Source organism: Stenella coeruleoalba (assembly GCF_951394435.1).
Source record: "Stenella coeruleoalba genome assembly, chromosome: 19".
In the NCBI taxonomy this organism is placed as follows: Eukaryota; Metazoa; Chordata; class Mammalia; order Artiodactyla; family Delphinidae; genus Stenella; species Stenella coeruleoalba.
Genome location: NC_137165.1, coordinates 32,906,912 through 32,919,290, shown reverse-complemented (window position 1 = coordinate 32,919,290; position 12,379 = coordinate 32,906,912). Strand labels below are relative to the sequence as shown.

At 35.7% G+C, this 12,379-nt stretch overlaps 1 protein-coding gene across 5 annotated transcripts in view; it reads right to left on the bottom strand.

Moving 5' to 3' along the window:
- Positions 1-12,379, bottom strand: part of BRIP1 (BRCA1 interacting DNA helicase 1) — a 209,132-nt gene that overhangs the window by 54,937 nt on the left and 141,816 nt on the right. For all 5 annotated transcript variants that reach the window (XM_079905392.1, XM_079905391.1, XM_079905395.1 and 2 more), the window contains 2 exons: positions 10,242-10,401; positions 9,108-9,229 (listed from right to left, as the gene is read on the bottom strand). In XM_079905392.1, the coding sequence (XP_079761518.1) occupies positions 9,108-9,229; positions 10,242-10,401 (282 nt within the window). The remainder of the gene's footprint in view (positions 1-9,107; positions 9,230-10,241; positions 10,402-12,379) is intronic.

The following is a 12,379-nucleotide window of genomic DNA, read 5'->3' as shown; positions in this document are numbered from 1 at the left end:
GGAACAAAGAGTTTGGTTATCTCATTTTTCTCTGTCCAAGGCAAATTATAAGTTGTCAGTGTAGATGGAATACTTAGATTTAAACTAGATTTTAATTTTTGAATTTCAAGATATACTTAGAACCTGCTTTAATAATACTTCTAGCCAAACAATCTTAAAAAAAAAAAAAAACTAGAAAAAAAAGTTTTCTGAGGAGGAAAAAAAGGTTTAAATAATGAGGATAAACTTATTCCAGACATTCAGAGGTGACGAGGTTTTTCTTCCATATCTGTGATTTGGCCTAAATGTTTCTAACAATTCCAAAAGCCAGTTGCTGGACTCCTAAATGTTAGAGTTTAGTATTACAGCCCTTTAAGTTTATATACACAGCCATTTCCCTTGGGTATCCACATATTATTATCAGGGCTAGATCCAGGTGGGTTTCTGTATCAGATGCTACACTATAACCGGAACCCCACTACATTCTGACCTCAGGCTCTATTACTGGATCTGGTTTCCCATAGCTTAAAATAAAGTCTCAAATCCTTAAAATGGCACACAGGGCCCTAAATGATTTGGCTTCTTAATAAGTCTCCCAGCCTCTATTCACATGCCATTCTCCCCAACTCACTCTCTTCCTCAGCTTCTTTCAATTCCTGGGAATAGTTATCCTCTTTCACACCTCAGGGCCTTAGCATATGCTGTTCTATCTGCTGAGAATACTCTTACCCATTCTGCTCACCTACATAACTCTGAGGCTTCTTTCCTGTGTCAGCTGAAATATCACTTCCTCAGGAAGTCTTTGTTTACCCCTAAAGACTAGGTTAGGATCCTGTTATACATTCTCATAGTTCCTGTGACTTTTTTCTTACAGTCTTCATCACAACTGCAATTAATTGCTTCTTTATTACTTTAATTTCAACATTCCTCACAAGAGTGTAAGCTCCATGAGACAAGGGGCTATAATCTGTGAATGTATCACCATGTCACCAGTCTATAAAGTACTTGGTACTCTAGCCAGATATTCAAAAAGTGGTTGTTTCACTTTTCTGAATAGTCTTAATAACTTGAATAGTTTTATAATCTGGCCTTTGATGAGGCCATTCCACTTGATCAAATGTTTGTATGTTTGAATCTCAACATAGACAAGATTCAAATCTCATTTCTCTGAGATTTGAATTTCCATCTATTTTAGGCAAATCACTCAAAGTAAATGGATATCTGGATGGGAGGTGAAAGGTGCTGCTCAACTTCACTTTCCCTAAGCATTGGAACACCCAGACCCTGTCCAACCAAAACATCCTGTTACACGTTCAAGTACTTTACTAAATTATAGACATCATTAGAAGTAGCATCTTGTTTATTTCCGCACTTAACTGTATTTAGTACAAATCAGGCTCTTAGTGAAAGTTTGTTACTGAATGAATAAATGAATGCTAAAACACTCAAGATCATTAACACAATGATAAAAGTGATTCAAAAGGAAAATACGAATATACTCAAAATTATTAGTAAAGGTTTTTGTTTCTGAAATCAAGTTTGTCTTGATATACTATAATCCCTTGCATTCCCGCCTCCATTCATCTCCTCAGGAATATTCATATTGCTGTCAAAGCAACAAGAATAATGAAGGAACAACAACAGTCTACTTAAAAAGAAATGTCAGATTCAAGAATTCTAATACTGCCATCATCTAATAATATTTTGACACTTGAAAGCACTGGTTTAATGTGCACTCAATTTTATTAACGCTGTTATCCTCTGGGGCAAGCAAAGGATAACAGCCCTTTTCTGAGGTTTATAAAATGCCAAGAATGCATGGTAGCTTATAAATTTATGTGTGTTTGATATAAAGTCAATAACTAACAAAATTAAAATAGATGCCAGTATCTTTCAATCATTAATGCAATTTTTCAAAACTGATTAAAAAATAATATACTTAAATAGTCCAGTATCTTCAGAGCTAAAACAAGTTTCCCAAATGAAAAAAGGAATTCATAATGATTATCATATGCCAATACTGAGATAACTAATCAGATCACTATCGGAATTTTAAATAGTTTCCAAATGAAATCTATTTTGGTGATTCAACATACTATATTACTAAAGCAAAATAATACACAAACATAAAATTTATATCTTAGTTATTTTAATAATTGTAAGAGCTCTTCTGATATAGAATATTACCATCAAATTTTACTAAACTTGTTGTAGAAATCTAAGATACCAACTGGAACATTTTTAAAGCATAAAAATTTTTAGGCACATGCCATGGTTTTATGCATTTTTTTCAGAGGAAAAGGCACAATACCCATGAAGGGAGAATATTTTTATATACTACTAAATTGTGCTAAAGAATACAAATAAAATGGAATTTTAAACTCTAAATATCGTACCTTACAACGTCTCACAAATTATGCCCATGCCACCAACTTGAAATGTGGATGCCTGAATTATAAAGTTGAAGTCTGTCTAAGTTTTTATATCATACTAATTGGCCAAAGGATTTGTTTTAGATATCCACTAAAAGGGCAGTGTTGTTATACTGTGACTTAATTGCATTAAAAGAAAACAACTTTCCTTTTAGTTATATTTTTCCACCAACATCTAATCATATAAAGGACTTGGTTCACTCTCCTGTCCCTCAAATACTTTGCTTTAGTGCACAGAAAGTTTCCTTTTTAGCTATTACATGATTAAGTATGTCCTTATAGAATGATAAGAAGCATCTGGGAAAGGTGGAAGTGAAAAAAATCCTCACCAGGAAAGTTAGCTTAATGCCTGTCCTTCAGAGTGGCCCGTTATCAACATTTCACAGTGGGTTTCTTTATTTTCAGGTCCCTGAGGTATGTGCAATAAATTATGACTTGAACTAAACAAGTCACACTTGGCTCCAAAATGAAATTTTCCTACCTCTACTTTCTAGTCCCCAAGGTGGGAAGAGGAAATCCTGGTCACAGCCAAAGAAGTCATATTTTTGGCTCTAACATACATTTTCCTGCTTCTCTAAAAGCCTAACTCTGCAGTTGAGACTACAAGAGTCTTAAGTTAGTATTTTAAACTGTATTTTAATTTTGACTTCCATAATCTGTCTCAAATTTAAGAAAAAAATTTTAGTATCATAAAATTAAGGTCATTGCCCTCTTTGTCCCACTCAAATCACTTTTCTAACTCGGACACTGACCTTAACTCTTTAAAATATGAATTCAAATAAAACAATAGAGAAAACAAGACAGAAATAGATTGTTTTGTTTTCATAAGATAGAATATTTCAGGTTCTCATTTACAAATAATTTCCACTTATTCTGCATGATAGGCTGAGTACTAATGTAAAAGAAAACTGTGAAGTCCTAATTTATGGTCCAGTAATTTGAAGTATTGTTTTAGGTTTGGAAGAGCCATTTATGGAAATCATTTAGTTCATCAATTCATTTTATAGAAAACCAGAATATGGCAGACACACCCTGAGGTGACTCCCAGAGAGTCATGTCTTGTATAATCCTCTCACCTTGAGAGTGAGCAGAACCTGTGACTTGCTTCTAGCCAACAGAATGTGGCAAGGGGATGGGGTAGACACTCCCTTGATTAGATCATGTTATAACGCAAAGGTGTAAGGAAGTTACTCCTGTTATTATGTTGTTGTATGGCTCCATCTTAGGAGACTGGAGCTAGACAGCATCTTGTTGGCCTTGCATAAATAACCTGCCATGCTGTGAGAGGGCCTGTGAGAAGGCCACATAACGAGGAATTCTGAGTAGCCTGCAGGAGATGAGAGCAGCCCCTGGCTAGATCAGTCCTACAACTATAAGGAACTGAACTCTGCCAACATCCTAAATGAACTCGGAAGAAGACCCCAAGAGCCAGATGAAAAAGCAGCCCAGCCAACAACATTGACTGCAGTTTTGCGGAAACGTGAGCAAAGGACCCAGCTAAGCCACACCCAGGCTCCTGACCCATGGAAACTGTGACATAAGAAATGTGTGCTGTTTTAAACCACTATGTTTGTGGTAATTTGTAACACAACAAGAGAACACTAATATAAAGAGTGGTAGCCAGTATGATTAATATACTCTCTCCATTATTATGTTCTACTATGTATTAGGGTGTAAAATGCTATTGGAATTGAGTATTCCCTTCATAACTCCTTTAATGATTTATGATTGTAACAACATACTGTACTGCCTTATTATAAGTAATATTAATGTTTACTACTGTCCTAGTCATTATCATCAAATAATGATTACTATCATTATGATGCCTTAATTAAAGAGTCCAGGAATGGAGGGTTGTTGTTTTTTAATAACAATGCCAAGTAAAACAAACAACAAAACCAAATTACTATTTTGATAACTTATATTAAATATACTGAACTTTGTTTTATTTTAATTAATTTTACTTTAATATTTAGTATATATTTAATACTTAATTATATTTAAATATATAAGTATACATATATTTAAGACTTTAAATATAAATATATTAAATAATAAACATATTAATCATTAATTAAATCAACTTATTGAACATTCACTATATTCCAAGGCAATATTTAATTGTAGAGACAAAGATATTTAAGAAATTGTCCTAATCTTTGAGGTAATCTAACAGATTATAAAACATATTTATAAACACTAAAATATAATATAATGAAGGCAGTGTAAGTATGTGCTTTAGGAAGTAATAAAAAACACTGGTAAAAATAACTATGTAGGTAAATATAAAAGCCAATATTATCATACTTTTCGTTTGTAACTGGTTTTTTTCATGTGATTTAAAAGGCAAATGCATAAAACAATAACTGTAAATTATGTTAATGGCACACAATGTATATATAAAGATGTAATCTATGACAATAACAATATAAAAAGGGAGAGACAGAGATTAACTCCAAGGTAACACTAAGAAAATAACTGAAAAATATACACAAAAGGAAAGAAGGGAATCAACATAGTACATAGCAAAAAACAGCTAAACACAAAAAAGGCAATAATGAGTGAACTGAGGAACAAAAAGCACATAAGACATGCAGAAAACAAATAGTTAAATGGTAAAACAAGCCCTTCCTTATCAGTAATTACTTTAAACGTAAATGGATTAAACTCTCCAACAGAAAGGCAGATATTGGCAGAATAAATTAAAAAACATGATCCAGGACTTCCCTGGTGGCGCGGTGGTTACGGATCTGCCTGCCAATGCAGGGGACGTGGGTTCGAGCCCTGGTCTGGGAAGATCCCACATGCCGTGGAGCAACTAAGCCCATGTGCCACACCTACTGAGCCTGCGCTCTAGAGCCCACGAGCCACAACTACTGAGCCTGCACGCCAAAACTACTGAAGCCCACACACCTAGAGCCCGTGCTCCGCAGCAAGAAAAGCCATCACAATGAGATGCCCGCGCACCGCAACGATGAGTAGCCCCTGCTCGATTCAACTAGAGAAAGCCCACGAGCAGCACCAAAGACCCAACACAGCCAAAAATAAATTAATTAATTAAAAAAAAAAAAACATGATCCAACTATATGGTGTCTACAAGAGACTCATTTTAGATATAAGGAAGTTAGACTCATTTTACAACATATACAAAACTTTACTCAAAATGGATCAAATACTTAAATTTAAGAGCAAAAACTATGAAACTCTTTGACAAAAAACATTAGGGGCAAATCTGCATGACCATGGATTTGGCAATGTTTTCCTAAATATAACACCAAAAACACAGGCAACAACAACAAAAAATGAAGTGAGCTTTATTAAAATTTCAAACTTTGTATTTCTTTTATATCTTATAGAAGTATACTATTATTTTCAATAACTTGTTTGATCATTTATAAATTTTGAGAAATCCATAATGGTGCTCTGAGTTATTTCATATACTCAGATATTTCAGGTACTATTATATTCTGGTCATTTCCAGAAGATAAAAGTCCTTAATTATTATAAAAATTGCATATCTATACTCTTAAAGCTTATAAACATCAGTCTTTTGAATGAATGCTTTATAAATATCCTTTAGTTATTAAAAAAAAAAGGCCAGGACTCCTTTTTGGAGTCCTTATTCTAAGCCCTTTGCCATGTGTGGTGGAAAATACCCCCTTCCCCCAACCCTGCCACTGCTGTTGACTTTGGGCTTGGGCATATGACATACTTTGGGCAATATGTTAGTAGATGTGACATAAACAGGTATTTGAAAAGTGCTTACACAGTCAAGCCTGCTCTCTTGTACCCTGCCATTGCAATAACATGCTTTGGCTGGTCTGTTGGTCCACAAAGGATGAGATCCATCAGCACAGCTGATCCAGTTGAGTGCAACCTATGTTGGTCAAACCATAGCAGGGTGACTGAGCCCAGCTGAAATCATCTGTTGCCCACCCCACCCTCATAGATGCTGACCCACAGTAAATGACTGGTATTTTAAGCCACTGAGTTTTAGAATTGTTTGTTAGACAGGAAGAAGTGATCCAGACATATGCAACAAGAAATACACTTCCAAGTCTTTCCAATAATGACTTTTCCTCTTTTTCTGTCTGTCCCTTGATCCTGCAGCTCAGACTACTCTTGGGTCCACCCTACTTGTCCCTTTTAGGAACCACTAGGGAAACTCCTTTAGAATCACCCTCCTCTCCTCCCTATGCAGACCTCATTGAAGCTTCTGTTATTTTGCTATTTTATACAACTGGAGCCATTGGAATTCAAATAAGCACAACTACGACAAGTAGGACCATTACTGAGGGATGTCAGAGCAGGTCACCGGTATCTTGTTTTTTAAACAACAGACTGAGATGTTGCCTGGGAAGAACTTATCCTGAGGAAAGAAAGCATTAAGAAATCCAAGATTGGTGCAATAACAACACCCAGAATCACAGCTGTTGGGAATGACAGTAGAGAAAACAGAAGGTAAATGTAATTTTTTTTTCCTTCACAAGTAACACTTTATTTAATTTTAAGGATTTTTCAAAGAATAACATAATAAACACTTGTGTTCTCCCCATATTTTCTTTAAGCTTGTTTTTTAGTAAGACAGCTATTATAGGAAAAGCTAAAGCCCTTTTGATAACTACCCCCAATATCATTCCTTTCTCTTCTCAATCACAATCACTATTATGAGTTTGATGTGAATTCTTTCAGGATTTGTTACTTTGTGAGTGTAATATTTAGTACAACCTAGTTATTAGCCATAAAGCTCCTTTTCCAGCTCTCAAGGGCTCATACATAGGTCCAAGAATGAAATAAGATACAAGCAAAAGTTGAAAGAGCTAGTTTTAGGGGGAAAAATTTATATTTAAGATGTGGGAAGAATGCGTAGTAGAAAGTGTGGGAAAGAGATTCTCTCCACTTAAACAAAGCAGCGTTAGTACAGTAATATAGGGCCAAGGTAAAATGATAAGACATCAAAAAAAGACAGTACCACTGCCGACAGCAGTACAATCAGCAGAACTCAGCTTCAGTGGAATGAGCCCTAATACTATTGATGGTGAACACAACAGTTGTCTTGAGTGGATGTCTACTGTTTCATCAGTAGTAGTAGTCAGAGGCAGCATTAGCCACTTTAGAATAGGAGCCCTGGGAATGGTCATCAGCACTCTCAGTGGTAGCACTGGTGGCTGGAGAAAGGCAGTAGAAGGCACCAAAGTACTGTAGGCTGAAAGGATTAAATACCTCCTGAGGACTTTCAGAAATTTTGACAAGGTCCAGAGGTCAGGGAAGAGTAGAAGCTAATTAGAGAAATATTATTACTGTTACTACTATATAATTCACAGTGTCTAGTAAAATATTATCAATAAAGAAGATAACTGCCTAGGGAAAGAATTCTTGTTTTAGTATGAGATCCTAACAGGTTGTATCCTGGGAGGGATATGGATTATACTCATCAGAGTCAGCTCAGTGGCCAGAAAACCTCAAGTCTTGGTCTCAGGTTGCTAGCAACTTCAAATTCCTGTAGGAAGTAAAAGAAAATCCTCCCCGATAAAGATAACATCACCTTAGGCTTCAAATTATTACTACAAATAATTTTTCAAGTATGTTTAGCAAACAATTAGTGATAATGAAGCAAAACTCCTGTTTCTGACCAAGGTAGAATACCTGGTTTAGGAATATCCCTCCCATTGTAAGTAACTGTAAAACTGGACAAAACAGATAAAGCAACTGCTTTTAGGGAGTAGACACCAGGCAGCCTAAAACTGTAATCTCAGAGATAAAATAATCTCATAAGATCCATTAGGTGAACTCTATGATTCTCAGCTCTCTTCCTAGGTATAATTTTCCGACAGTAGCACAGAGCACTGAAGTACAAGCAGAGTATGGTGTTTCTGCCGAGCTGAAATGGAAAATATCAGAACTTGAAACAGCGAAAACCACTAAAATCTGCAGGGCAAGGCATGGCATTGGAGAGAAGGGATAGAGATAGATAGAGAAAGGGCCCTAGAATTCCCCGGGGGCTCCCTGTCAGTCTGCGACTAAGAGTTTGATAAAACACAAATTGCTGGGCTCTACCTCCAAAGCTTCTGATTCAGTAGGTCTCGATGGAGCCTGGAAATATCTATTTCTATTAAGTTCCCAGATAATAGTGATGCTCCCGACCCAGGACCACACTTTGAAAATCACTCTTACTAAGCAGAAGACAGGGTAAGTTAAAAATAAAATAAACCCGTATCTCCTAAACCTTTCTCACTCATTCTGAGTCACTAGAGCATTAAAATAAAATGTCTGGGGCTTCCCTGGTGGCGCAGTGGTTGAGAATCCACCTGCTAGTGCAGGGGACATGGGTTTGAGCCCTGTCCAGGAAGATCCCACATGCCGCGGAGCAACTAAGCCCGTGTGCCACAACTACTGAGCCTGTACTCTAGAGCCTGTGCGCTTAGAGCCTGTGCTCTGCAACAAAGCCTGTGCTCTGCAACAAGAGAAGCCACCGCAATGAGAAGCCCGTGCAGCGCAATGAAGAGTAACCCCTGCTCGCCACAACTAGAGAAAAGCCTGTGTGCAGCAACCAAGACCCAATGCAGCCAAAAATAAATTAATTAATTAAAAAATAATATAAAATGCCTGAGGATACAAGAAAAATGTCTAATTAACCTTACACAAAATCAACAACTTCTGTGATAAATAAAACTTCTTAAGGCTTTGCTGGCCTACCTGTAGATCTTTCACATTTGGAAAAGGAATTCCTATTGTTATGACAGCACGGGCGTTGTCATCTGAGAAATCCAGACCCTCACTCACTTTACCACGACAAACTGCCACCAGGAGGGCGCCATCTTAAGCAACAAAAATCAACATTTTAATAAGCACACTCAAAATTCCCAGAAATTCTTATTCTTGTCGTTTTGAAAAGATCTGATTATTAAGTAATTATAATACCAAATTTTAAAGAAACAAAATTTAAAACTATTATAAAGTTTTTAAAATTCAATGTCTTCAAATAAATAAAAGAAACAAAATTACATTTAGGTACAACATGGTAGAACCAACTTATAAACTGTGTATCTCCCAGTTAAACTATACAGAAAAACCATGTCAGAGTAGTAACTTGCATGTGAGCTGAGCAACTGTGAACCAACTGTTTTAACTTTAAAATACTGAATTGAAATCACTATCTTTACCACCAGAATGTAAAGTTATCAGAATGATTTAAATAACTCTAATATTTACTATATATCATATTGAATCAATATTATATTGAAAAGTATTTAAAACACACATACACAGAATACTCTGTGTATAAACTTACCATACAAGGATATTGACAATTATGTTATAATATCTTTATGATGTTGCACTGTTCATAAATTACTATTAGCCCTTCTTGTCAAACTTTTTATGGGCATTCTCTAACTTTGAAATTTAGCCTTCAGTTATGTTTTGAAAACTCAAGTTTACCTTATGTAATAAAATATAAGCACAAAGTATATTTTTTACATAAAAATGTAGGGCTCATTTGGCTAGTAAGGAAGATATTAATGCATACTCTACCTACCTTCTTTAACAAAACATTTTAGTTAGCGTAAGGAAGTCTATGGGATAATACCTGAACGCATGCCATTTCATAAAACTGAACTGTCATCTTCAAGTGAAAATATTCATAGGTGAACAACTCCAAATAAAAGAATTTCTTTAACCTATGTTCTTTTCACTTAGGATTATAAAATATAATTTTTCTCAAGTGCAATTCATTTAAAAAAGATAATACAAATAAAATTCTAACAGCACCAACTTTTCACTTTATGGGAAAAATTTTTTTTCACTGACCATCAAATAATTTCCAATTACCTTTTTCTCCTTTGTACTTGATCGCATCATAGTACATCTGCAGTAATTCATCAAAATCAGTTTTTTCTCCTCTCTGTGGTTCTACAATGACTGTCTTCACCAACTCCAGATTATGCCATACACCAGTGGAGAGCCAACGTTCTTTTAACTTTTCTAGTAACTGGAAAGGGGAAAGAAAAAAAATGTTTTGTGTGTGTGTCCAACTGAACTTACATTTATTTGTTGAAAGACCATGTGACTACAATGGCAAGAGTATTAACCTTTCTGTGTTTGACTTCATAAAAAGAGGAAAACAATTATATGTCATAGAGTTGTTATTGGGTAAATTCATTAACTGATATAGAAAGCTTTGAATGATGTCTGGCACCCAGTAAGAGCTCCACAGATGTTAGCTGTTGTGGCTGCTGTTACCATTACTATTACTACTAACATTACTGCTGCTACTGCTACTGCTTCTATCATTGCTATCTTAGGGATTTCAAAAGCAGGAAAAAATTACTTCTGTCAAAATTCATAAATTTTAAGTTATCTCTAAATCTAAGGTGAAGTTCTTAATATCTTTAACTAAAGATACTTTAAATGAAGATTCTTTAAGATCATTCTACCTAGTCTATAGGCAGCTATGCTGTTTTAAAATTTGATCATCATTAATAAACTGAATTGAGTAAATATATAAACAGAGATTCAGGTAGCCAACAAGTAGAAAATATAAAGGCACAAATGGAACATTTACAAAAATAAACGTGCTAGATTACAAAAGGACTTTCAACAAATTTCAAAGAATCCTTATCAGATTAACCACATATCCTAACAACAATGCAATTTTAGATTAAAAGTCAATAATATTAAGTGAGTGGGAAAAAACAAACATACAAGCCCGACACTAAAGATTGTATTCTGAAAGAGCATATGTGTTATATGTCAATTATATTTCAATAAAACTGGAAGAAAAAGAAAATAAATAACAACAAAAAAGAACATATGGTTTAAAATTTATTTTATTTTTTTGGCTGCACCACACAGCATGCAGGATCTTAGTTCCTCAACAAGGGATCGAACCTGTGCCCCCTGCAGTGGAAGCACAAAGTCCCAACCACTGGACCGCCGGGGAATTCCCAAGAACATATGGTTTAGAGAGGAAAACACAATAAAATTCATGACATCTTTAGATATGAATGATAAAAAAGCACCCATAATTCGAAACATGTGGGATGAGGTAAAGGCAATACTTAGAAATATGCTTATAACTTGAAATGTATTTAAAAAATTTAAAACTATTGGAATTAAGCATTCTTTTTAAGAAGCTAGAAAATTAAACAGAAAATGCAAAGAAAGCAAAAGTTAATAAATATAAGAGCTGAAATAAACTAAAAAAGACAAAAGCCAGTAGTAGAGATTATTATGATTTAAACTGAACTGCTTTACCTACTTGTTTTATGCAGAATTCTATGCAATATGGACCAATTATTACAATACAGGCAAGCACCAAGAAATTACTGCAAATTCTCTAGAGAAAAAAACTAATTTTTATAAGATGGTTTATTTCCTCAGAATTTTACCTTATCTATTTTCAGAAATAATCTTAATAAGATTATAAAACAAATTTTTTTAAAAATCACTGCTATGGTCTAAATGTTGGTGGTCCTCCAAAATCTTTTTTTTTTTGCGGTACGCCGGCCTCTCACTGTTGTGGCCTCTCCCGTTGCGGAGCACAGGCTCCGGACGCACAGGCTCAGCGGCCATGGCTCACGGGCCCAGTCGCTCCGCGGCATGTGGGATCTTCCCGGACCGGGGCACGAACCCGCGTCCCCTGCATCGGCAGGCGGACTCTCAACCACTGCGCCACCAGGGAAGCCCCAAAATCATTTTTTGAAATCCTAATCCCCAAAGATGAAGGTATTAGGAAGTGGGGTCTTTAAAGGTGATTAGGTCATGAGGGCAGAACTTTCACAAATGGAATTAGTACTCTTATAAAAAAGATCCCACAGAGCTCCCTTGCCCCTTCCACCACAGGAGGACACAGCAAGAAGCCACTGGCTTCTGACAGGAAGAGGGCTCTCACCCAACCATGCTGGCACCCTTATCTCGGACTTCCAGCCTCCAGAGCTGTGAGAGATAAGTTTCCGTTGTTTACATGC